At 33.4% G+C, this 28000-nt stretch overlaps 3 protein-coding genes across 6 annotated transcripts in view; 1 reads left to right on the top strand and 2 right to left on the bottom strand.

Moving 5' to 3' along the window:
• Positions 1 to 28000, bottom strand: part of LOC111510906 (organic cation transporter protein) — a 205714-nt gene that overhangs the window by 104560 nt on the left and 73154 nt on the right. The window contains exon 1 of one of the 2 annotated variants that reach the window (XM_074177157.1): positions 495 to 538. The exons of the other annotated variant lie outside the window; for it this stretch is intronic. Within the exon in view, the coding sequence (XP_074033258.1) occupies positions 495 to 523 (29 nt within the window). The 5' untranslated portion in view covers positions 524 to 538. Of the gene's footprint in view, positions 1 to 494; positions 539 to 28000 lie in introns of those variants that run through there. 2 annotated transcript variants of the gene reach the window in all.
• On the bottom strand, positions 14544 to 25853 carry LOC111510905 (armadillo-like helical domain-containing protein 3). 2 transcript variants are annotated; one of them, XM_074177152.1, is made up of 6 exons: positions 25225 to 25364; positions 25067 to 25162; positions 23933 to 24590; positions 20891 to 21111; positions 18018 to 18377; positions 14544 to 14932 (listed from the first exon to the last, which is right to left on the bottom strand). In XM_074177152.1, exons 2-6 carry the CDS (start codon positions 25152 to 25154, stop codon positions 14571 to 14573), a joined length of 1689 nt encoding a protein of 562 aa, XP_074033253.1. In that variant the 5' UTR covers positions 25155 to 25162; positions 25225 to 25364; the 3' UTR covers positions 14544 to 14570. The 2 variants fall into 2 exon arrangements, with proteins under 2 accessions (XP_074033253.1, XP_023022641.2); XM_023166873.2 differs by having other exon boundaries at positions 25067 to 25853.
• LOC141483022 (cytochrome c oxidase assembly factor 5) lies at positions 26749 to 27538 on the top strand. Of its 2 annotated transcripts, none has more exons than XM_074177154.1 (4): positions 26749 to 26902; positions 26957 to 27061; positions 27122 to 27223; positions 27293 to 27538. In XM_074177154.1, exons 2-4 carry the CDS (start codon positions 26957 to 26959, stop codon positions 27332 to 27334), a joined length of 249 nt encoding a protein of 82 aa, XP_074033255.1. In that variant the 5' UTR covers positions 26749 to 26902; the 3' UTR covers positions 27335 to 27538. The 2 variants fall into 2 exon arrangements, with proteins under 2 accessions (XP_074033255.1, XP_074033254.1); XM_074177153.1 differs by having other exon boundaries at positions 26752 to 26902; positions 26957 to 27064.

The raw sequence follows: 28000 nt of genomic DNA on the forward strand, positions 1-28000 counted from the left end.
TGAACACATGGATGCCAAGAAGACTTATGGTCTCCTGGCAGAATTTTCCAGGATTGGCTCACTCCAAGGCGTTTATTCAACAGTTGTTAGACTACAGTAGGGATGAACTACGATGTCTTGCCTTCTTACAAGTCACTGTCATTTGAATCATCATATGCAGAGACTCGGATTGTCGAAAGACAGTGTGTGTCGCCTCTGCTTTGTGCCTGCCCCGCTGGGGACCAAATCAGGTTTTCAGAGTTCGTCAGAGCCGTACTCTTACCATATGATCTGGAAGACCACTCATCATACAAACTAATCGGCTTCGTTAAGAAGCTGGGTTTATTTGATCGAGTGTGAATAGGTGTGAGCCACAATAAACCTTTGCGGGTTACGGTGGAGGGTCGAATAGACCCACTCACTTTGGACCTAAACTAACCTAATCACTAGTGTAATGTAGAATATTCACATCGCTCTCGATTCTCTCATTCACACAAAATATTTTTGTATCTCACCGACGTCTAAGAGGTATCGTCTCAGCCATTTCGAATTCAGTGAAATGTCCAAAAAGTACGATTCTAATCACGTTATTCAACTATCACCGAACTGCGCATAATAATCGCTTCAGAAACGAACTGAACGAAATATTAGTATTGAAATTGCTAGAAGCTACTGAATTTTTCATGTCATTAATTCAGTTCAAATTTCAGCATTCTGATAATTTAAATATAGAGTGTCCCAACTTGAGCAACACCCAACTATTGAATGAATGGAATAAATTGGGTGTGTATACACCATTTCTATGGTAAAAGTGGTACACTACACAATCTCAGTTTGTTTGAAATTTGTTGACCCAAATGTTGTTCGTAATTTATAACGTAGTCGAAAGTCTGAGGTGTTAACGAAAAAAAATCACCCATTTTCATCCCACTAAGTTTTTGCCCGTTTTCTTAGTAGAAATGTGAGTTTCATTGGATCAATCCTTTTGACGAGGTTGAATTGAAAGTCAACATTTTCCAATTGTCTAGCAGGCACCAGAGTTGCTTTCGATTAATTCCCTTTCCAGAATCAATCGATAATAATAGTTATAGTGAGTCTACAGAGAACATTTTTTTACTGGTAGAACACAAAGATGAGACAATTCGTCTATAGCCTAGCACAGAGGTTCTCAATATAGATTCCAACAGGGACTTCCGAACTTTGACAATTGATAACGGCCATCTTGTTGAAGCTACATCTGTCAAATTAGTTGCCATTTATTCAGTCTGTTTTGTTGAATCACCATCGGCGGAAGTACCATTCAACAGCACGTGCAAATACTAAAATTGTTTTATCAAAATGGATGTTGTATTGGGGCAACATCGCCGCTGTCTGCGAGAGTGTGCAGGAGGATCCGAGGTAGTCGATTTCGGGTCGCTCACAAGAACTTGGCCTTTCGCAAACCACAACTTGGCAAATTTTGCGTCGTGACTTGGGCCTGCACCCGTACAAAATTCAACTTACCCAGGAACTGAAGGCGAACAACCATAGACAACGACGTATGCTCGTTGAATATGCTCTGAAGTAGTTGGCAACTGACTCTAATTTTCATCGAAAATCTTCTTCAACGATGAGGCCCATTTCAAGATAAATGAGTACGTGAACAAACAAAATTGTCGAATTTAGGACGATAACAATTCACATGAGATCCAATGCGTCCAATGCGTCTCGAAAAAGACACTGTTTGGTGTGGATTTTGGGCTGGCGGCGTCATCGGTCCATATTTCTTTGAGAACGACATTGGCTAGGCCGTCACTGTCAACGGCGAGTAGTATAGATCGATGAATACCAACTTCGTTTGACCTGAATGGACGATTCCAGTACCCCTATTCAGTGTGGCCACTATAAAATTTTCGGCTCCAAATCGACTGACATTTTCTAGGCCTTTTTTGAAATAATTCAAAGTCGGAACAGACAGAATTTTTAATTTTACAGATTTCTGGATGTTCCCGGATATATGAATCGAAGTATTAAAGTTGATATGGACAAAAATAAAAAATCCTAGGGAATTTTAAGTTTGTACGTTGTTTAATAGTGGTTATCCTGTCATTTTACCGTCACATGTCATATACCATATGAAATTTTATTGTCGTATCCACTTATTGTTCATTGTATTCAATAGAACAGGATCGTTCTGATAGAAAAAGTTGATTACATATTATTTACCATACCTTCCTTTTGAATGGATTCAATGAAAGAATAATATAAAATGTGTAGATGTCGAGCTATTTGAAAAGGGTGACATTAGGATTTTTCTAGAGAAAAATGATGTATTTGGCTGACATAGGTTTTTTGATTCGATATTTATGTGATGAAATGGGTGTCATAGTGTATATACCTCCGTTCTTGATGGAAAGAGATAAACTTACAGCTGAAGAGTTAAGGATTAGAAAAAAATTGCAAAAATCAGAATACATGTCAAAAGAGCTATTGGAAGAATAAAATTTTATAGAATTATTTCTAAAAGATGTCCAATTTTATTACTGCCGAAAATATTTACAATAATATGTTTTTTAGTAAATTTTGAAAAACCACTTGTTTAGTCAAGCACTTTTTCTATATACTGAATTGTAATAGAACATCCTATAATTGAATTGAGAGTTTTTTAAATTAAACTAAGTTGGCAGCAAGACTAAATATACTGCCAAAAATCCCCGGTCCAATAACATCCTCATACAAAATTATCTTGTTCCGAATATACTGTTGTCAATAAATATGATAATAATAGAAGTTTAAAGTATTTATGTAATATTCCTTACGTTAACATATAATGTAAATGATACTTATTCAGTCATTGTTACGTTTGTGATATTTCTCTCTATTTTGTTCCTTATATTAACCGATAATCAATACATAATTTTCCACAAGGTTAGTTTTGGTCAGGATATTCATGGACTGGATAATCAGTCGTAGACTCACTAACTGATGCTTGGAATTGAAGTTTGAAAACCCTGCCGTATAGTTTTAAACAAATGAAAACGAATAATTTCGAAAAAGTCGAAATTCCTTTCCACACTATCCCACTGAATGGAAAATTTGACACAGATTATTCTATTTTCTGGGATAGTGCGGAGAAATTCAACTTTTAAGAATAACTGTTGTTTTCCGGAACCAACTTTGTCGAAATTATTAATTTTCGTAATTTATGCATATCTAGCTAATATTTTCCGGGTTTAATGGCCATCGGTTTTTGGAATTTCTTCCTAACGTTTCGCTAACATGAATGGCTGATCTATTACTATCTATTCCATTTCATTCCATTCCATTCCATTCCATTCCATTCCATTCCATTCCATTCCATTCCATTCCATTCCATTCCATTCCATTCCATTCCATTCCATTCCATTCCATTCCATTCCATTCCATTCCATTCCATTCCATTCCATTCCATTCCATTCCATTCCATTCTATTCTATTCTATTCTATTCTCTTCTATTCTTATCCATTCAAAAGGAAGGTATGGTAAATAATATGTAATAAACTTTTTCTATCAGAACGATCCTGTTCTACTGAATACAATAAACAATAAGTGGATACAAAAATAAAATTTCATATGGTATATGAGATGTAACGGTAAAATGACAGGATTATCACTATTAAACAACGTACAAACTCAGAATTCCCTAGGATTTTTCATTTTTGTCCATATCAACTTCAACACTTCGATTCATATATCCGGGAACATCCAGAAATCTATAAAATAAAAAATTCTATCTGTTCCGACTTTGAATTATTCCAAAAAGTTTATAGTGGCAACACTGAATAGGGGTACTGGAATCGTCCATTGGATGATCTGTCGATTTAGACCCAAAAAGTTTATAATGGCAACACTGAATAGGGGTACTGGAATCGTCCATTGGATGATCTGGGCACCAACGTCATGTGGTTTCAACAGGACGGCGCTACGTCCGCACAGCTCATGCCACATTGGATATTCTGCACGAGCGATTTGACGGTATGGCCATCTCATGAGGAGGTGAACTGGCCACCGAGATCGTGCGATTTGACCCCGTTAGAATTTTTCTTTTATGGTTTTCTCAAGTCGTAGGTGTGTGCGAATAAGCTACAAACCACAGCGGTCCTCAAAGCCAACATAACCCATGCCATCGGTCAAATTCAGCCTGATTTATGCGTCAATCATGGAAAATTCGACGTTTCGGATGCGCTCCACCTAGAGAAAACGTGGCGAACATTTGAACGATGTTATATTCTACACATAATGGATCAATAGGTCTTTCAAACGAATACAAACATTCAGTGATTTCTCCCACACACTTTGTTTTATTGACATTTAAAAATATGAAGCCCCTAATAAAGTACCCTATACTAGCTGCGGAACCTGCAACGAGACTCCTAAGACCAATATTCATTTGTACAATGAACTATGTATCGACGTCTTCGTCACTACAATATAGTATTGCTTTATGGTTTGAAGAGTAAGTAGTATCAGTTTCATTATACAGTTTGTCCCTCACCCTCAGTCAGATACAAATTGATCAACCTGATCTAGTTCTCGTTAACCGTCAAATAATGTTCGTTATGGAGTTTTCAACTTCAAGTGAGAGCAGGGTTGTAAAGAGGGAAAAAATGGAGTAAAGAGGCACACTCTTTGAAGATCAACTTGAAAATTATCTCGACCGTCGCCCTTGATTCGCTGTGTCTTCTCAGGGCACACGATATTCGGAGTCAATAAGTCAATTTTCAAATAATGTCAATGGTTTGATTGTGAAACATGTTTTGAATTTGATGTTTCTAAATTTGACTTTCAATTCGTTACACTCGATGACATTTTGTTATTGTACAAGTCATTGAATTTTTGGCGAAAAATGGCTTTCACGAATGAACAAAAAAGAGATATAATACAAAATTATTACAGATACGATAGAAACTGTGTTAGGACATCGGAAATGTATTTAAACTTGTATCCCGAATGACGACAACCACATCGAACTATGTTCAAGTTATTGGATCAAAATCTCGTTTCGTTCATTTGAAAAGCCATTCGTGAAAGCCATTTTTCGCCAAAAATTCAATGACTTTTACAATAACAAAATGTCATTGAGTGTAACAAATTGAAAGTCAAATTTAGAAACATCAAAATCAAAGCCTATTATGATAAGAATTATTTTTTCGAAATCTCCAAATTTTCTCTATTCAAAACCGAAAGAATCCAACATAGCGTTGTGGAATTGGCCGCGGTGGCAGTGCGTCCGACTCACGATCGGAAGGTCGTGTGTTCGATTCCCGCCTCGACCAGATATTTTTCTCGAGAGAATTTATCTGGTTGAAGCTGGAATGATTCGGCAACCGTGTTAGGAATCACACGTTAAAAGGTAAGACCTCGTTAGTCCTTAGCTCGCACAAGTTTCTCAACTTCTGAGAGTTGTCGTTCGTATGGGGGCGGCAGCTGATTAACGGAAAAACAGATTTTCAAACAGATTTTCAGATAAGAAAAAAAAGTTTAGGATGGTGGCCGGAAGACGAAACGTCGGATAGCAAATCTGAAAACACCATCATGTAGCAAGGAAAAGGAAGTGCAATTTATTCTCGAATCCTTCGAAAAATAAAGCCAGAAAAAAATTAAAACAATTTTCCGAAATTTCTGTTTTTCCCGGATACCTCCGAATATACTCGGAATTTCAGAACTTTCTCGACGGCATATTGTTAGTCAGGTAAATGCGCAACTTCGCCCCAATTTAACCAACTTCGTATCTCACATAGTTTCCGAGATCCCAGTAGTGAGGATCGAATTTGAAACACCTTGTATGTATATGTAATCACTTACCTAGCGGTTTTTGTCCTGGACTGATGACACCGTCGACCCTTACGAATATGTGAATTGGTTAATACTGAATACTCTTTGCTGAGAAAATATTAATATATACACAGTAAACATATAATAGAACTGACCGATACATGATGAAAATTTGTTAAAACGTATTCAAAAACACACTTGGATGTGAGATTTTCACTTGACACAGTAAACTACATCTCTAAGAACAGCTACTCTTTCTTTCGTGAAACCAGACGATTTATCACGAAATTCATGGCCACCTCAGTTCCAACAGTTTTATTATGTAATAAATTCCGTCTTCATCTACATATAAAAATATATATACTATTTATAAAGTACTAGCGATCCGACCTGGCTTCGCACGGGTAGAAGAATATAGGTATATGCCCTAATTTTTTTTCTGTCATCGTATCGAATAAATTTGTTGGTACCTGAAGAGTGCGCTTTAGAATATAAAGGGACTGGAATTTTTAGAATAGTTGACAACATTCGAGAGTATTCGAAAGTAGGCTCACAAGAATTCAAAACATCTAAGACATTTCTGGAACATTCTTGGATGTGGTGGAATATTCAGAAATAGTTTGGAACGTTAACAAAAATGTGGTAGCTCTCTATCCCCCATCCGTGTAGAAGATTGCCGTATTAACTTAAAAATGTGCTTTCGAAGATATAAGAACTGAAGTTCCGTCCTCTGGGAAGGTTTAGAGTTCCTTATCAAATCAGGACATACTGGAATATTGTGAAATATTTGGAAATAGTCTAGAACTCTCAGAAACATATTATAACATTCCAGGTCATTGTGAAAAATTTCAGTACAGTCTCGAAAGCTGTGCAACGTCTAGAGCATTGTAGACCATTCCACAGATTAAGTTTAAGATTATTTAATCTGTGACCATTCGAACCAACTACCACACAACCTCATATTGGATCCATGAGCGCACTTGGGTACTCGAAATAAAAACTAATAATATACGACCTTCGATAAAATTCACCAAAATCAACACCAATCAACTTCAATTATGAAATAGGTAAATTCCTAAGGTAATCAACGTATTCATTCAATAGGGATTGATATCGTATCCATTTAAATAGCTTTCCAATCATCACATTATATATGTAACCATTATTTCAAACATTCAAATGGATATAGTGATCTAAAAAAATATGTTTTTTCCATTAACCAGCTACCTAACTTTAAAAGAAAGACATATATATCATCACGGTATTTCACGAGGACTTTTTTCGCATTCAAACAGACATCGGCTGCAGGGGACTTCAGTTAGGTATTATTATGTATTGAAATTTTTAAGAAGAAATACTCATATGTATGAAACTATAGTCTATTTATCAGTAACTTGTCGTATTTAACAATTTTGCCTATCAAAAAAATTGCTAAGAAATAATACAATACTAGATAAGTATTGTATTATTTCTTAGCAATTTTTAGAATAGAATTAGAATTAGAAATAGAACATTTTTCTTTGTGAAAAATACTTTGATTTTACGCAGTAACTTATCGGGGTAAACAAAAACGTTTGCGCTTTCTACACTTTTATAAAGTTCTTCATTATAATTTTTATATTTTTCAGATTGTGGAAGGTAACAAATACCCAAAAAAGGTCGATGAAAAACTGATTTTCCTCCACAAAAATGACTTTTGTTGAATATTTCTGATCTACTTTCAATCAATTTTTCATGGATTAAATCAGAGGTAATGTGATCATATTTCTTCATAACATTTTTCGTCAACACAACAACACGATACAAACTTTGGATCTGGAGGGACAGAAGCCGCTTGGCTGACGTGAGTAGGTCGTAAAATTGAAATAAATATAGAAAAAACACGCTTTTCAAGAACATCGAACTAAAAAGTTGAAAATATATTTTTTAAATAAGCTTAAAACAATAACGAACGAAAAATTCTAGTATTATTGTGAAAAAAGTGGCAGGCGCTTGATATACAAAAAATATGGCACAAAGCGCCCACGCTTTTTTTACAATAATACTACTATTTTTCGTTCGTTATTGTTTTAAGCTTATTTTAAAAAAATATTTTGAACTTTTTAGTTCGATGTTTTTGAAAGCGTGTTTTTTATTTTTTTTTAAACTATATTTATTTTTCATTTTTTAGTTTCATATGCTATAAAACCGTGTTATCAAATGAAGAAATACATGTGAAGTGAGTTCGAATTATATCAAGAAGGTTACGTACAGCGTCATCTGCCCGCGAATAGATCAAGTAATAATGTCGATAATTCTGTCAAATACAGATCTCGAGCATTCAAACGGGAAAGAAGAGTTAGAAACATACATGCATACAAGTGAAACTAATATTATAAGCGTGTTAATTGAAATTAATAATAATTAATAAAAAGAGATTGGAAAATATGTAGAACATCCATATAATCGACTTTTTCAAATCTATTTTCAAGCAGTTTGTTTGCTTGTAACTCCCGAACTCTGGATCTGTATTGACAGAATTATCGACATTATTATTGCTTGATCTATTCGCGGGCAGATGGCGCTGTACGTAACCTCCTTGATATTTCTTGATCTATTCGCGGGCAGATGGCGCTGTATGTAACCTCCTTGATAGGTGGTTCAGAAGAAAATCAAAATAAATAAATATAGTTTTGAAAAACTAAAAAACACGCTTTTGAAGAACATCGAACTGAAAAGTTAAAAATATTTTTTAATAAGCTCAAAACAATAACGAACGAAAAATACTAGTATTATTGTGAAAAAAGCGACGGGCGCTTGATTTACAAAAAATATGGCACAAAGCAACCACGATTTTTTCACAATAATACATACATAATAATACTAGTATAATACTAGTATTATTGTGAAAAAAGCACGGGAGCTTGATATACAAAAAAATATGACACAAAGCGATCACGCTTTCTTCACAATAATACTAGTATTTTTCGTTCGTTATTGTTTTAAGCTTATTTTAAAAAAGTATTTATATTTCAGTAGATGAACAAACAGACAAAATAAATGATTCTCATAAGTAAATACAGTACACGCCACGGCTGATGGCGAGTGATGGCGCAGGTATATATACTCTCCCAACTAAATTACTATTGGATTACGGTAAGCCCCTTGCCAGCCAGTGCCATACCTACAATTAGTTTTAATTAGGGTAGAAAATGGAACATGACTTCATTGTGTTAGAAATCCCATGATAAGCGACCACTCAATAGATGTATATATTCGTTTTCATATCTATTACAGTTTTTATGTGGTAGAGGAATCAGGGAGTTGAGTCATAGGCACGACAAAGGGGGAGAAAGTTATTCATTCTATCGATACCATTTGTAACGTATGGAAGTGAAATGTATATTTTTGGGAAGTGAATTGTTTTTCAATTATTAGTTTTCCAACAATTGTAATTTCTTTTCATATTGTATTCAATATTTTAGGTAGTAGTACAGTTCATTAAAATGTTATATAATGATACACTTATCCAAAAATGAACTTTAATCTGAATACAAATTTTCTTCATCTTCACTGCTGCTATCGTCATTTAAATTTATAATCACTAGATTTACCTCTGTTTGAACGTCTTTAGATGTTTCATTTTCCCAATATTTCCGCTCTATTACTCGTATCTACATGTCGACAACGCTTTTGCCTTTTCTCGGTAGTGATTTGATGAAACTCGTGCTCCGCCAGTTTCTTCACATCTTCTAACTTGAAATTTACATTCTTTTGGGACACGCTGTTTTTGACAGTACCCAAGTGAGGGTGAAAGTCGCAAAACGTGTTCGTGTTCGAGCAGAACCTCATCAAATTTGTATCGAATATGATGCTTTTCATTTAACTTGATCAACTCTTATAATTCAGGTTTGAGCATAGGGGTGAACATAATGCTTAATTCGTACAGCCACTTCACCATGTCAGCCTTCCTAGAATTTGTGTTGGGGGCTGGATTAATTTGAATATTATGGTATGGAGCATATTATCGGTCACGACTACCGAATTCACAGGTAAATTTGGGATTTACTTTTCTTGAAACCATTTCCATAATTTCCAGAATTCATTTCAACTCCCAAAACGTCATTAATTTTGTGTTGGAACTTTTCTAACGGAATACTACACCCTTCCGCCTTATGAAAGTCGTAAATAATCTGTCTGACACTTGTGAAGCACTGTTTGGAACCTTTGGTGTAGTACTGAATATTACTAGGGTTTTTCTTGACACCAAACCGTTATTTTAACACCTCGACACGTGTTTCGATCACCAAGTGATCTTCTTCAAAAGGAAGGTTAAACAGTTCAATCTTCTTTTCGAAGTTGATCACTTGCAAGATATGTAATGGGGGTTACATTGAAAATGGGTTTGTGCGCATTGTAATCCGGTCAATCTAGACATTGGAAGGTACATAAATTTACAACAAGCTGCAAACGCGTGTAATTGTTCAAAACATAGTTAAAAATAAGATTTTAAAATTCCGAATGATTGCGATTCCTGGAAAAAAATTAATTCGAGGTCAAAGGTCAAAAATCTCGAAAAAAATTGGTTTTTCGCGATTTTCAAGAAAACGGTAAGTTTTATCATAAAATAACCTCAGATAACAATTGTAGATCATAAAATTCTCTACAAAAAATGTATCAATACTTTTTTTCAGAGCCACCGTTTCTGAGATACGACGAGTCAAAAAGTTGTAAAAGTTGTAATCGTCATTATATGCACACGTTTGCACGCCACCTATGAGGTAGTGTACCTAGTGTGATTCTGTCGAATTGAAAACTTGCATAATAAAATATATTAGGAAGGGTTGGAAATTATAAAAGCGATTGAAATTAAAAAAAAGTAAAAATGTATTCATCCGAGTCATAACCTTCAAATACTTCTTCCGTTCTTCTTCTTGGTCTTCTTCTTCTTCTTCTTCAAATGAATCCTCCACTATTGGTGAATCAGCATTAGGACATGACTGGCCCTGACAATGTGTACATGCCAGAAAACACAATTGTCCAACTTTTTTACAACCACATTTAGCGCTGCATCCCTTTTTACAGTTGCAAAAAATTGTGTTCAGCATTTTTTCCGGCGCAGGTGGAAGTAAAGTCTGAATAGCTTCTAATGCATTGTCGACCAACTTCCAACCCCAGTCTTTTGGGTCTAGCTGATAACCAAGCCACACGTGAACTCGGTAATATACCCGGAAAAGATGTTGATGAGGTTGGAGGAAGACAAGCTAATTGCACCTGTTTCTTATTTTTAGTGTTTTTTACGAAACATGCATATCGATACTTATATAAGCAGGTGTTTTTTTTTTTCGGAGCTTTGTACATAGAAAGAAGAAACTGAATCACGTTGGTGATAATTTCTTGTTGAGTCGAATTACTTTTTTTGAAAACTTCAGCACATTGAACTAAATCTTGTTTTTCAAACATTTTAAAGACTGTTGCTTTACCCCTCCTGTAAAATGCAGACGTCATATCACAGCCAGTTATTGCGTGTATAAATACATGATGTACATAAAAGTACATCATTTTGACTCTTTGCAAAAGTAGATAAACTTCTGGACGAATATATTTCGGATTGACTTTGAGCTTTTCCTGGCTTTAGAGAGAAAATAGTTTTTTCAGGTGGAGTTCGAGCAGTAAGAAGTACGAGTAAGTCTACATCTTCACCAACAACAATAGTTGTATTTGTCAAATTAAATTGCTCTATAGCTGTTTCAATAATCAGTACGTCGGCATCGTTATTAGCCTGTTTAACCAATATATTTTCGCCAATAAACTTATCCTTCAACACTGAAATGAACCGAGATTTGTTGTGCATTTGCAAGAAATTTCTGTTGACTGGTAGGAACTGTTATAAGTTCATCAAATAGAATACAGGAAGATGAAGATGTTGCTAAAGTTCGACGACGTTGTTCTGCAGCTTTACTATTTCTCGTGCAATCATCATGGACATCAAATACGACCGTAATTCTGGCACCAAAATGACTACGTACAGACTGAACGTATTTATCTAAAATAATGCTAAATATTTTTTCGCTATCCCACACAACACGATGAAGTAAGTATCCACCGTCAATGATGTATGTCGTATTAGTATTGTTAATTTCAATGTTGACCAGTTGGAAACAATCGTAAATGGCAGACTTCTGTGTTTTACGCATCCCGAAGTCATCAAACAACGATAAAAGGGTAGGGAGCCAATTCATATTCAAAATATTTCTCAATTTCATCTTGAAATGCTGCAGTAATACTCATGCGCTGGAACAATAATACGACCCTAGCCACGCACACAATTGAACAGGGAGACAGATATTGGCTCAAGGTTACACTAGCGTACAAATTAAAAGGGACTGGATTTCATTTAACCTGATATTCTTATATTTATACTTATGTATAACAATAGAAAAATATTTTTACTTAAATTACAACTTCAGAGATGTATATACGTGGCATACTTATGCATATAATGACGATTACAACTTTTACAACTTTTTGACTCGTCGTATCTCAGAAACGGTGGCTCTAAGAAAAAAAAGTATAAATACATTTTTGTAGAGAATTTTATGATCTGCAATTTTTATCTGAGGTTATTTTATGATAAAACTTACCGTTTTCCTGAAAATCGCGAAAAAACAATTTTTTTCGGGATTTTTGACCTTATATCTCGAATAAATTTTTTTCCAGGCATCGCAATCATTCGGAATTTTAAAATCTGATTTTTTACTATGTTTTGAACGATTACACACATTTACAGCTTGTTGTAAATTTATGTACCTTCACTTTTACTTTTTAGTCTAATTTGACCGGACTATGGGGGCGGGCTCGCCATCATGTTTGGCGCTTACTGTACATATTTCGAAATGAAATCTCGAAGCATTAATTCCTCCCAATATACCTACACAGTAGATTCTGGTAAATAGCTGCTGGAAAACTACTACTTCGCCGGCTAATACCACGCTGGTCAATTATATCTGACAGACATTCATGCAAGATACCTACCACACAGAGGATGGTTCTGTAGATATGCAATTTATACCATACAAGATACCTCTATGAGGTTTTTTGGTTTGGGGGTGATAGTAATTGGAGTTTTCCTTAATCCCCAATAATTGTGAAATTTAACGGTGAATTAGCGCAAGTGGTGACTCACAATCCAAAGATCGATTGTTCGAATCCAACTTCTAAAGCGAAAATTTATTGAGCGGAGGGCTACCCGTTAACACGAGTGGGGGCGCCTCTCACTGTTAAATCGTGGAACCGTGTGGCGCAGTGTCTTCTGCCGTCGTGTTAGGCTCAACCATGGTATAGAGATCATAAGAGCTCAACAAAACAGTCATCCTCCTGCCATCCCCCCTATACCTATCCCTCTTCCTTTCCTAACCATAGTCTCGTATGTAGAAGAATATGTCTGTTATTGTGAATATGGAAATAGAGTTTTTTGTTAGTGTTGTACCCAAATAGAAAAATAAAGAATTTTGTATTTTGGTTATAAACTAAAAAAAATCTGAAGTATTCAACAGCGACCAGATCAACAAATTTATATGGAAGCAAATAATCAAATATATCTAATGTTAAAGGTGATTTTAACAAAATATTACGATTGTAGGATATAAAAGTATCAGCTCAATTTGCTTTATTTTCAGGTAGCAAAATTATTGGGTTAGTCCTTCCTCAAGCGCTTGAGGAAGCTATATATTGTATAGCGAAACACGTGTCGCGGTTTTTGTAAAACCCTTTATAGTGAAAATCATACAATAAACTGTATCAATGAGTTTTAATACAAATTAAAATTCAAATGTTCGAAATTTTATTCTACAAACAAATATAATAAATAAATGTATCTCATTGATTTTTGTCATTATATTATGTTATTATTAACAGCTATTATTTGTTTGTATGATTATAATTATTCTTTTTTATGAATAAAGTCATTATTATTCTAGGTAAAGGGTGTTTATTAAACATGAGGCAAAAATTTAAAGGACTATTTTGTATAACTTTCATGTATAATGTATAACATATCATATCCTTTTATAATTGTCTTTTTAACTAGGTTAAGTTAATTTCTCAAATTAATGTGATTAAAAAGAGAATATCACCTTTGAAAGATATCACACTTCTTACGTTGATGGAAGTAATTGTCCGTAATTCTAAAATTCAACCAAGAAAGCAGGGACTACATTAAAACCTGTTGTAAGAATCAACAAGTGATCGAACCTGGTAGATATTTCACTTTGAAGACCGAATTATTAGGAAGAGATTAACTATATTAGCAAACTGATTATAGAACCATAACATTATGATTATGGATAAAAAATTAATGAATTGGTTGAAAAATTTGGAAAAAGTTACACTGAGATATATAAAAATATTTTCAAAACAAGAAAATTCAAAATTATTATTTCATATTTCAGTAATTAGTTCCATCAATTACTTTCTCTTTTCTATTTTTATTTATATCTCTTTTTTTGACATCTATTTTCATTTCATTATCAAACAATGTCTATCTCAGACCTCTTCCATCTTTTAATGCTCGAAGTTTTATACCTTTTTTGTATCTATTATTCTTTTTATCTTTTGAGAACACATCTTAACATGTGCTACTTTCAACTTGGACGTTTAAAATATGTACATTTTTAAACAACAAAAATGATATCCCTCACAATCTACCAGCATTTTTACCACAAAAAGCCGATTTCTTGAAAAAACACACAATTATATTGCTTTTTCATTGTTTTTTATTATATAAACTATATAATATATCAAGTCTTATTTGTGTAGGTTATATAACAGGATATTCACTAGCAATATTTGTAAAATTTAACAAAGAACAATTTATATTATTTCTTGTATCACACAAAATAATATTCACCATGTTAGTGAAAAAGGTGCCATAATGGGGCATTTCAGTGTACCGTTCATAGTGATCCAAAGAGTCCTGCAGTTTCAAGGTGAGACTGTCATAATTTTTCTTCACTATTTCCAAAATTTGTTCCTCACTAGGAGTAGAGAGGTTCGCAGAGGCTAACCACTGCTCGATCTTTGGGTTGAAATGTTTGATTATGGCACGAACATTGAACAAGGTATTGTTCAATTTTAAAGCGTCTTCTTTATAATCTCCATCGCCACTAGAATATCTCAGTGCTGAAATAGAATAATTGAAAATGTAATGAAAAAACCCAACTTTTGGTAAATGAATTTAAATGAAGTTTTACATGTCATCACGTGGATGTTGAAATATCTTTATCTTTTTTCTTCTTCTGATAATAGCGATAAGAACAACACGTGTTTCTTCAGATGGTAGTTGAAAATGAGTAGTGACAGTACAGTAATATTTTTTTGTCATTTCACAGAACAGTAAAAAATATAAAGAAAACAAATCATCATAAATCTTTTGACCTTTTTGGATATTTACTTTACGGGGAAAAATCTCATTTCAATTACCCTCTCGATCGGTACATATCAGTCTTGTTTTATTCAGGTGTCTTCTTAATGGACAGTGTCCAATAAGTAGCCCTGTAGTTATTCTGAGCCGATCTCTGCTTTGTTGAAGCAGTTCTTTGGTCCTCTTCTTGGACGGTCTCTTCATAAAGGATAATAGGCAAAGTTGAACAACGGTGTGATGCCAAATTATTATCTTTCAATATATTAAAGACTAATTTGTTATCCTTCAAATGTAATCCGGATCATATAATTCTTGAAGAACATATCATCGATCAAAAACTAGAGAACAAATTTTCAAGTCTCAACATAGACAACAACCTGAAATTTTCAACCCATATTAGTATAGTATGCAAAAAATTATTCTCAGTCAGAAAAGAATACTTTGCACCTTACGAATCCCATTTTCAGTACAGAGTTTGTTTCTGGGGGAGCAGCTGTCAAAACTCGATGATGAGTCAAGTTTTCACAATTCAAAAAAGAGCAGTGAGATTCATGACCAGAGCAAGAGTGCAAGATCTCTGCAAGCCCCTTTTTCCAACTCATCACATCTCAACAGTATATTGCCTCAGTCTACCTAATGCACAAAAAATACAAAGATAACATCTCAAACTCAACTCAAAGTTATGCCACTAGTCTCACATTCAACATTTCTCTTTCTATCAATCACAAATTGACCACAGATGAAACATTCAGGTTCTATACGACCACAATCTACTAGCTCAGAATTTATTCCCTTTATTAATGAATATTTCATTAAAGAATTGTATGTGGAATATTCTTTACATTTCTGAGATTTATAAAAAAACTTCAGTTTATTAGTTACTCAACTATTCAACAGATACTCAAAATACTTATACAGTGCATTTCTTTAATGTCCCCCCTTTTATTTTTTGAACGGGTCAACTCAAAAATTTGAAATTTGGGATAATGAAATTAATGCATGAATACTTTATTTTGAAGTGAAATTGCCAGATGAAACTTTCAAGATGGCGACTGGGCGCTATCTGCAAAAAAAATTAAAAGGAAAGGGGGTCTTGTGACACATCTTTTTGAAGCTCCTGACAAATGCTTCACAGCCCTAGAATATATAATCAATATCTTCAACTACTACAAAATGGCGGAACTTTTAATTATTGCCTGAATATATTAACATTCAACTACATAATATAAGCTTGAGGTCAGTTCAGAAGATGCACGAAATAGTTGCCTTGAACTTCTTGACATATGATCAGCCTATCCGATATTTCACCCCAAACATTTTCGAACACAGTAACGTCAATATCTCTACAAATATTTATTATTCTCTGCCGTATATCCAATATTGAAACAGGTTCAGTTTCGTTCACCTTTTTCTTCAAATAGCCCCATAAAAAAGTCCAAAGGTGTCAAATCTGGCGAGCGGGCTGGCCTTTCTGTAGGACCTCGACGGCCAATCCAACGACCAGGAAAAGTAGTATCCAAATAGTTTTTTACTTGTCTGGAGTAATGTGGTGGTGCTCCATCTTGTTGAAATACAATATTCATATCGAATTCATTAGGATTCGCTTCGACGATTTCAGTGATGAGAGCGTCAACAGTAGTTTCCAGCATATTCAAATACAGTTCCCCTGTTAAATTTTGATCAATAAATAGAGGTCCTACAATATGGTTTCCCAATATTCCTGCCCAAACGTTATTTTTTTCTGGATATTGGGTATGTGTTTCCCGAAAAACGTGAGGGTTGGTGTCACTCCAATAACGGCAATTTTGTCTGTGAACATTGCCATTTAAAATAATGTACTTTTCACTAAAACAAATATTATGGAGATAGGTAGGATGCCTTGCAATGGTTTTCGTCATGATTTTGCAGAATTCTGTTCTTCGATCAGGGTCATCTTCAGTTAATTGGTGTACCATTTCAATTTTGTATGGATGATACCTATTGCTCTTTAAAAGTCTCCACACAGTAGAAGGAGACACCTCACAAACATTCGCGATGGAATAAGTAGACTTCAAGATTTACTACCATCCCACCAATTATTTGCACTTGCTGTTCTTTCGGAATGGACGGATGAGCTGGGGGCTTTTTGTTATATACACTACCGGTAGTTGTGAATTTGGATACAAGTTCCCTCAAATATTTTCTACAGATAGGAAGATTCGGAAAACGTTTATTGAAAATCCTTTCGGTCTCGTTAAAGTTACGCGTCGCACTGTAAATAAAAATCGCTTCAATTTTTTTTCCGATGGACGAGAATTGACCATGTTGGAGATTGTTGACGTGGTACCTTTCTACCAGTAAAACCGAAAAATAAATGAGAATATTTTAAGCGAACAATGATGTTCATTGACGTACTGAAATTTTTTGTCGTTTTTATAAACAAAAAATAACTTAACAAACCTTATCGGGTTGTTGGAATTGCCATATGGCAGATAAAAAGGAATTTTTCTAGAAATATCAATATTTGCCTTCAGGAAATTATTAAATGTTCCGCCATTTTGTACTAGGTGAAGATATTGACTTCATAATCTAGGGTTGTGAATTCAATTTTTTGAATTGACCCCTTCAAAAATAAAAAGGGTGGGACATTAAAGAAATGCACTGTATGTATACCTTATAATAAGAACCATTTCAACGGAATAATAGGAATAGAACCAAGGCAGTTGAAATAAATGTCAGGGATTTAAAAAAAATAGTATTTGAAAATATTGCTTACTTTTCTTGAAAAATAATTAAAATCATCCTCTTAACTGGGACATCTCTATAAAATCTTCATTAAGATTATTTGTAATAAAAAGAACTCACCCATGGAATAAATGTTATCAAAAACTTGGTGCATCCTAATCACTTCGTAGTAGAGTTCATCATAGCTACCAGGAGTGGGTAAAAAGTTATCGCCATATGTTATGAAAAAATTCATCATGTTCACAACTTTAATTGAAAGGACGAATATGTTGATTTTTTTTCCAAGATAATTTTCATTTTGCAATATAAATCTGAGTAACGAAATCAAAGCAGTCCATAATTCTTTCCATACAAAATTCAGTCTTATTCTACATTTCTTTTGGTAACAAAGTATTCTCTGTAAAACTCCAGTGCACAGCATGTACAGTTCCATTGGAAATTTTTTCATCATATGGCTCAAGATGAATTCCACTAACAGATCTGAAAAAGACAATAACTACTCATGCTATCATAAAATCATAAAAGAAAAATGAATAAATTAATTCCTTAAATTTGTTCGAGACATAAGATCTGAGAGGTATTTTCAAATCTCTATCTGACAAAACTCAGTCTTGTCTATACATTATATTGATTAGAAAGATATTTTAATAAATTTCATTCATACAAATCCTTTACATTATTTACAAAGCAACTAGTCAATAAATAACTATATAATTCAACATATATAAATGGAGAGAGGGATAGCTCTATTTATTTCAACAAAAAAAAGTTTGTTGTGTGTTGAAACGATATAGAAAAAGGTTGGATTCCAAGGAATGCCAAAAGTGGAAGGTACATGTTACAGTTAGTTATCCATGGTCACTCGTAAAAAATAATTTTTGAGAAAACTGAATAAATCATTGCAAAAATCCATCAGTCAACTTATAAAATCAAAATTCACTTAGTTTAGCTTCATGCTAGAAGCAGTTAATAAATGCCTAGGATAGGACATAGGGCAGAAGTTCACCTATCGATTTTCTCAAGTAAAAACTGCTTATATTCACCTGAAGCATTCGAATTGTTTGGGATAAGTTGATTTACATCTATCTTTAGACATAACTGTTTGTGAAATATCTAGTCTATAGTCATTTTGTTGTCCAGTCATTCTGTTCTGTTGATCCTGATCCAAACATAATCTCTACATTTCGAACATATTGTGTGAGGGAGACAAACTCCGTAATTTGATTTTTAACTATGTAAAGTTACAATATACATTCTAATGCAATAGCTACATGTTTTTCGTTGTAACCATTCAGTCTACATAAAATAGATATTTCCAGTAAATTTCGAAGTTACATACCAAAGATAAGTAAAAGATAGTAAAATCACTGTGAAAATCTTCATAGCAATGAAAGCAGTTTCAGAATTTATCGCTCAGACACTATGATACATGGGTTATCCAAGATGAAGATATCCTCATAAGGGATTGTTGGGAATATGTCACAACCTCAAGAAACATAAATGGAAACAAGTTGATTTTGCTCAGAAAATGTGGAAAAGTCGAAGTCTTATAAAAGTTTGACAAATTCGAAAACCAACTTTGGCACATGAAATTGGGATATATAAATGAACAAGATCTAGAAGAAGCTTTTAGAAACAAAAGTTTGATCGAGCTCAAATTCACCACTTCTGAGGTACTTGGTGATTGCATAATCTGTTTCAAAGAAAAGATATCAGATTTATTATTTTCTTGAGACACAAACTTAAGAATTCAGATCTGTTCCAAATAGTACAGACAGGTGTGTGGAAGTAAATATTTCATAACTTTTATCGATGAATCCAGTCATACCAGAGTATATTTTCGCAAACAGAATAATAAAGTATTGAACTATGTTAAAAAATTCAAATACAAATTTAAACATTTTTCTGGTACAACAATGGATTTTCTCTAACAGCTTAGCTGAATTTATAAATAGAGAATTCGATAGATATTTGAAAGTTCATGGAATCACTTTTAGAACCCCAAAATGAATTGGCTTAGCAGAAAAAAAAAGTTCGTTGTTGGACAAATGTGGTATGTACCATATCATTCAGATTTCTACAGAATAATCCGAGTTTAACAGTGTACTCTGTAATTTTATTAGAGTACTTTGAAGCTATATTGATGTCTTAGTTCTTTTCTTCATGAATTTTGAACGAGTAAAAGCTGTCTCATAACTTTCTAGTAAAATTGTATCCTGTTCTTTTCGACGAAGGCCAATTCCATATCTATATTGAGTTTCAAAGATTGTATTTTCAAAAATTTTGAACACTCTCAAATCTTCTCTGAAAATTGCGTGTATGGATTGGTAACAATTTGAATTTATCAATATAGAATATTTTCCAAATAGTCATGACCTTCCTTGCTTTTTTCTTGAAAAAAAGACCCCGAACAATCAATCCTAGTGGTGTTTTACTCAAAAGTATTTGGTTGTAGTTGGTTTGAATCACTTTTTTCGAAATAAGCAACGATACATTGTTTTGTCATATCAGCAATTTTGGTTTAACATTTTTGTCAATTTAGATAATGGATTGGTCTAAATATGATTACATTTTATTGTTGCATCCATCATATAAAGGAAAACATCTTTTTTGAATTATGGCAACATAAAAGGCTCAAAAAACATAGATACCATTCCACTGATGCATTTTTCAAATATGATGACAGGTACTTCATCAAGACCGGAAGCTATGTTGAAACAACATACATGTGTTTTTTCTTAATAAATAACATTTCAATGAAATGGAAATTTGTTAAGCAAGCAAATTTATTGTGCAAACCAGTCTAAAGGTTTACCACAGAAAAAATTCTTTCTGATTTCACACAAAAATGCGTATGGATTTTCCTAATACAAAGAAAACATTCCATATATAAATACTTGAGTCAGGTATAAATATCAATTTCATAAACATATGTCACCTAAAATTAATTATGTTTTTATGGTTATATGTGGTGATGACAATATAGTACTCACCCAATAGAGTACAGATCAATGGCTGACTAGAGGTAGTCTTGTCTGAAGAAAGCTTGCGATGTCTCATTGGCAATCTGTGCAACCTCACTTTAAAAGCCAAACTGACGTCATGCATGAGAGAATTTGCATATTGGTCTTCTGTTATGCACCCAAGAATGAGAAAACACAGTTTAACTGTATTGGTACCTGCTTCAGTTTTTGTATCTTGCATCACAATTGAGCTGAAATAACAGATTTTTGGTTAGTTTGAGAAGTGATACACTCATCCATTCAGTAAATTGAATGAATACATTCCTGTATTCTCTCAATTATATTTTTGGAATAGTGTTTAACTCAGCCTATTCAGCTTTTTGGAGAATTTGTTGAATCAATTCTTATCTTCGAAATTGTTTATTCATCAAGCAATTGAATCAAACATGAAATTTGTTCATAATATGAAATTATAACATTCATGAAATTATTATACCCACTATGTTCGTGCACCTGAGTGATAATCTCCTCTGGATAATAAATTATTTTTCATAATATAACTATTATGAAAAATAATATGCATTAAGAAGGATGTCACTTGAGTTTTTAAAAAAGAAAAAGTATAGTATACAATAAGCATTGTCATAGTAGATATTATAAGTTAAAATGCATCACATAACAAATACAATTCGTTAAATTAAATAATATTTAGAGAAAACAAATTGATGAGGGGAAATCAGTAATTTGGTTGAAATTCTTCAATGGTGTAGCAATTTTTTCTAGATGAGGCATAATTTTAATCTTGACTTGAAATTGATTACTAGAGTCTTCGTCGGTTACCAATAATTTTTTGATTTAGTAGCTATGATTTTCGAGAATCAATGCATAATACTAATACCAACTATAATTCTGTTGGCATGCTTCTGACGTCTATAAGTCCTTTGCAGAAAAACCTATATCTGAATCCAAAAAACTATATCTTGAATAGATTCAACAAGATTCCTACAGTGCGATAGATTCTACGGATCCTAGTGAAATATTTCAATTATTTATCAATTATTTTAAATGTTTATTCCAGATTGCTACTTTTTTCTCTACACTTTGATTTCAAATCTGTTAATATTTCATATAGAAGTTCAAACTCGCAACGAGTTGATTCTCAGATCATATTTAGTTTAGAAATTAAAATTTATAAAGTCCTTAGTGAGTATGAAAACTACTAAGTAATTGAATTCAAAATTAGTTATTGTGAGAATGGATGTTCAATGGATACCCTACTTTCAAAAAGTTAGGTGATTGATTTGAAACATTTTCAACTCATTCCTCAAAATTAAAACTTTGAGGCATATCAAAAATATAGTTCATTTCTTTTCAGGAGAAGCAGTGATTATCGAAGTTTATCCTAAACTAAAAGATATATAGTAGTGATGGTTTGGATTTCGTTTGAAATGAGGCAATTCTCAATTTTGAAGTCCTCTTGGAAATATTTTTCCCATTCCAATACATTTTCTTGATGCATCACCCAAAAAAATAATTTCAATTTTAGTTTCGATTCCCTTTTTCATCCTTATTCATCCATCTCCAATTTTCTTCAAGTTTTTTATCATTTCTGTCTGTTGCTGAACCTAAATTTGGATTAACAAATTTTTTTTAACCAAACTTGCAATAACATCACATTCATGGCAAGCTCCTTCATTACTACTGCGCTGGACAATTTTGCACTCTTTGTTTGAAATGAAAATTCTCTCAAGTTTCTAGATATTCTGGCAATTTTGTATATAACAATAAAAACTATGGTTTATAATAGCAACTGCATTTAAGAAAAAAGGCATTTACAATTATATTAACCACCGTGATCAAATCACACTACTGAATAGACTGTCAAGCAGAAATGAAATATTCCAGTAACTTTTCAGCCTCAGGGAGTTGACATGATAACAAAAGTGATCTTAAATGGAAAACAACCTTAAGTTTTTCTTTACTGCTCAGGAGGTGTTTGCAGCCTCACGGGCTCATTGCCCCATCTTTCTCATGACACCCATTTCAACAATTTCAACCTGTATAAACTAGAATAGGTCCCTTGCTGGATGTATGTCATATTCTTCTGGACATAATTTGGGTTGTCATCAATTACTTGCCTCCTATGATTCATTGCCTCACAATCGTATAAAATATGACGAGCCTTCTCTTGCTTCTTTGTTGCACTGCCTGCAGTTTGGATCTCCGTTGTACAACCCTATTTTATTCAAGTGTCTTCTCAATTGAAAGTGTCTAGTGAGTAGCTGAATAATTGTTCTGAACTGATTTCTGCTTTAGTTTATTATAGATCCTCTTCTCAATCTTCTTCTCTTCTCACCAACGGCTGATTCAGGGCCTACATATGAAGTTCATGATCTGTGTCTGGCACACTCGTCAGCTTTTTCGTTACCTGTGATACCTTAGTGACCTGGCACCCAACGTAGAGTTCATTTTTTCCCATCCACCAGTTTCCTCAGTTCTTCATTGGATTCCCAAACCAGTCTGGTGTCACTTTTGGGTTCATTAGTAACTCAAGTGTAGTCTGTATGTCTGTGAAATTATAGGCCTCAAATTAATTTTTATTGTGTATTGTAAGATTGCATACACTTCAGCGTAGAAGACTGATGTACTGACAGAGTGGATAACTCAAATGAGGATTTCTCCCTGCACAGTCAATTCCAACTCCTTCCCAGGGTCTAGAGACGCTCTCTCAAGAATTTGTCTCAAGTGGATACTTAGCTTTACATTTATGGGATTGTTGCCTATTTTTTTTTCTAAAAATACTCTATTTGAATTTTTATAACACTAGAAGAAATTCTTTAATTCCATTTTTATGAATCCATGACAATGCTTATATTTTTAATTAGAACTAGAAAATCAAATCAATATTGGATCCTAAAAATAAATTTAATATTCAGAAGTGGTTCTACTCTCAATAGCATTTTTTTGTATTTCTACACCTGTTTCTTAAAATAAATCATAAAAGCATAAGCATGGAAATAATATGCTGTAGCTTACAGTTCAATAAAAAATAATTTTTTGTTTGAATCTCACCAGTACTGAAAAAATGTAACCAATAAATTGGATGGTTGTGTGGTAACATCAAAAGTAGCAGGTGCGGCAGATAGATCAGGAATATCTTGTATATTGCTCAATGTATTATTAGGAGATGGTGGAGAACTTGCATCTGTCTGTGTCTGAGCCAAAGTCGTGATGAAATTCCTATTCAAGTGTATAGCTTCATAAAAAGCAAGTAACAAAGCATTATTTGCTCTCACTTGTTGCATCCTAACACCACCTTCTTCTGATATGAACATGTTTCCTACAATATTGGTCAATGAAGAAAACCAAGAGGCATTTTGGTTTTCAGCGTGCTCCAGATTGTACTGATTGCAAAATTCTGATAAAGATGATGTTATTACTTGGCCATACCCATTCAATGCAATTTCATCATCTAAAATTGAGAGTTTCACTACATACGGATTGGCAGCATGGTATTTTCTATAGTTGACTAGAAACGTTATGATGAGCACAACTTCATATCCATGCCTTTGACGTGTTGGAACATCACAGAGTAACTTCACAAGACAGTCAAATAGAGGTGATATCATAATATATTCAATTAAAATATTCTGGTTTATGGATTGTATACCAGTGATCAAAATGAGGATCAGTTTCAAACATAATCCTTTGACTGTTTCAGTAGATTCTCCTGAAATAAATTATATTTTGGACAACTTTAATTATTAAAAGCCTATCTAAGGAAAGTACTTTTTTGGAACTAGACACTATCTCTCCACTTGCATTATGCTAACCAGCATCATCAGGATTTGAATTCGTAGAGATAAATTGGGCGAAAATCGCTTACCGACATCATATATTGAAAAACTATGTTGCATATGGCTAAAACGGTCAGCAATAAAATAGTAGAAATGGTAAGATAAAAATTTTATCCACAACAACGCTACCATAGAATCACTCCATGCATATACTTCATCTGAGAGAAAAATAATATTATAAGTAATGCATGAATAAAAAAAAAATGTTTTAGTCATCTACTGACAACGTCAACTTGTTAGCGAAATGCACGAAGAGAGAAAGCTCTAGTTCGTGTGGAAAAGTGTTAGATAATTTTATGCAAGAGGTTCTAAATCTACCATCAAATTGAAAACCAAACCATTTACTTACCTTCAAGTTGGGTTTGGCAAATACTGAGTAACTTTTGTATTTTAACCATTATATTATCAAATCCCGTTAGGAACTCTATGGCATCCATTTGAGTATCTGAGGATTTTTTGAAAATTGCATATAGTAGGGCACATAATGTTAACATTCCGTAAGCAAACCTTATACTATGCTGTTGGTCCAGAATTTCTATACATTGATTAAACAGAAGATTGATGTTTTGCTTAGCCAACTGGAGTTGTTCTGTCGACAGCTTCTGTATTTCATTTTCTATCGTAATAACTTTGGGTTTTAGTAGGAAAAATTCGTCCCAAAATAAAACATTTTGATGAGAAACATCCTCTCCTTTAAGTAAGCATTCGTATATCTGCACAACTTTCTCCTTGAATTGTCTTTTTGAACCAGAACCACTTCGTTTTCTAGTAGTCATTTTATTGTTAATTTGAAATTTTTGAAGAAATATGTATATCACAAAAACATTATACTTAATACGCAGTAATAAATACTTCTAAGTATGTCCCTTGGTTTCCCAACAGTTTCCCTACTTGGAAGTTATGTTTCCTTTGAAATTTGTTTACTTTTTTATGTCAAGACATCGACCATGTAATCTACCAATAAGTGAGGTTAGGAGGGAAATTTAAATTATGATCCTTCTTTGTATCCTGAATACAGGTATTCATTCTTGTGAATACTTCATCTATTTTACGTATATTCTTGATATTTGAAATATATGCAGATCTAGGAAGATATATGCAGGTCTAGGGACAAATTCCACTTTAATTTTCATCCTATACCATCAAGTTACTCTTGTGAGTTTCGACTTCTGAGAGTTGTCGTTCGTAGGGAGGTGACAGCTGGTTAACGAATTCATACAAAGGGTTTAGCTATAGCTCTGTAGAATGCTTTATGCTCACACTAATGTTTTTTTATTCCAGATTTGAGACATTTCCACCAAAAGTTATTCACTCTATCTGCTCGATATCTTTTGATTGAGTGGAGACAGTGTATAACTTTTCTTGGAAACTACATTTTCTTTTCGACTTACCACTTGAAAAAATCTTTGCCAGCGACACGTAACAAGTGGTTTACACACATAACACGTTTTACTCATGAATCGTTCTTTTGAACAAGTGTTATTGGTTAGAAGAGTAGAAAAGAACATGATTCAGTTACTATATTTGTTATATTCAAGTGATGGATGATGAAAAGAAAGCAGGACTCATGCGGCTGTTTACTGAAAAAGTGTCCACCAAAAAGTATCAAATGGAGAATTAGAATGGTGTTAGTATACTAGAAGATGTGGTGAGAACATTGTTGTTTAAGAGGAAGTAACATTTTTTTATGCGTTTTCCACTAACTATAAGGCAGCTCGATATGAACCATATTGTTCACATACACAGTACACTTAATCGCCAATTTGGTGGCGAAACGCGCCTGAGGGAAGTTGTTGCAGTTCTAGTGTGTGGGAGTAGTTTTCGTATTTTATTTTCCTTGAGTAAAGTTAATGAGTAGAAATAGTGATTGATGAAAATAGTTATGAAAGATTATCAGCTTTGGTAACATAGTCAAGCGAATAAGAAGACAACATTCTAGGAGACTACTGAACAACTATATGAAATACATAAAAAAATAACGACAGAATATTTGTACGGTTTTTTATAGCAAGAATCAATTTCTCCCCTGCATTTGACGTTCAAACAATGAAACCTAGATATCGTAAACTTCTTTGTTCTTCCTAATTAATCACTAACCACATAAAAAGAAGAAGAGAATTTGAAAGTTTATCTATGTTGAGGTTAATTTGTTATTTTCGTAGTAAAAAATTTTTTGGTTTTCAAAGTTTGTGTTTACTTTTTCAAATTTTTCATTTATATCTATTCATATATTTTTTAGATGATGCAATATGAAGAAGAAAATGAAAAATTAGCTGATACATCAGCCTGCGCAGGTATCAGAGCAGATTTGAAAATGTGTTTGTTACAAAGTGAATGTTGTAAAGTGGTAAGGTTTGAATATGAATGTGATTATAAAATTCAAAATTCATTTAATTTCGTTTAGCATAAGAAAACACCACGAGAATGTCTGAAATCCCGCGATCCCAGTGTACCTGATCAGTGTTATGTTCTTCATAATACTTTCTTTGAATGCAAAAGGTCTTTGGTGAGTTTAGATTCAGGTTTAACATTGATATGATATATTCTCAACTGAAAACGTTCATTTCCTTCACAGTTAGATGCTAGGCAGAGATTCAGAGGACGTAAAGGTTACTAGACATATTTTGATGTAGGTATTATGTGAGATGTATTGAAATGGAAACGCACATTATTTTCAGGTTGCATTGTCTTTTATAAACTCTCACATTTCTTGAACTGTTACTAGTATAATAGGTGCTTTCATTGTTGAAGTTCTAAATGAAAACTGTATAAATAGCAGATAGATACAATTGAAAATAAATTTGTAGAAAGCAATAATGTATTCCTTATTGTTTTTATAAAATCAATTGTTTTCCTTATTGAATTTGTTTTTGCAATGATCTGGGGTATGTAGTACTCCTAGATTACTATAACTCCATTTAGATTTTGAATATATCATTGGTTTAGACCAAGATGTATAGTGCAACACACTTTGCAGTTATGTAAACTATTAAGTGAAAGTTCCACAATGTTGAGTGAATATTATATGATGGAGATGCCTTGAATAATGTATTATAATTAAGAAAGGTATACTTTACCCTAGAAGCGAAATGACCAATTTTTCTCTCAGATTTCGTCATTAGCAGGTAACAACCAGAGCCCAAAAATAAAGCATATGTTACTCAACACCAGAAATGAAATTTGCAGAGTTTCCAACCCTCCTCTTTGTCTGATCGAGATTTCCATCTGATGATCCCACCTTGCAAGAATTTCTGTCGACCTGCATAGTCATTTTCAATTTTGT

This window comes from Leptinotarsa decemlineata, unplaced genomic scaffold, assembly GCF_025532065.1.
Source record: "Leptinotarsa decemlineata unplaced genomic scaffold, Ldec_3_MD MMD2_tig00002159_RagTag_RagTag, whole genome shotgun sequence".
Classification (NCBI taxonomy): Eukaryota; Metazoa; Arthropoda; class Insecta; order Coleoptera; family Chrysomelidae; genus Leptinotarsa; species Leptinotarsa decemlineata.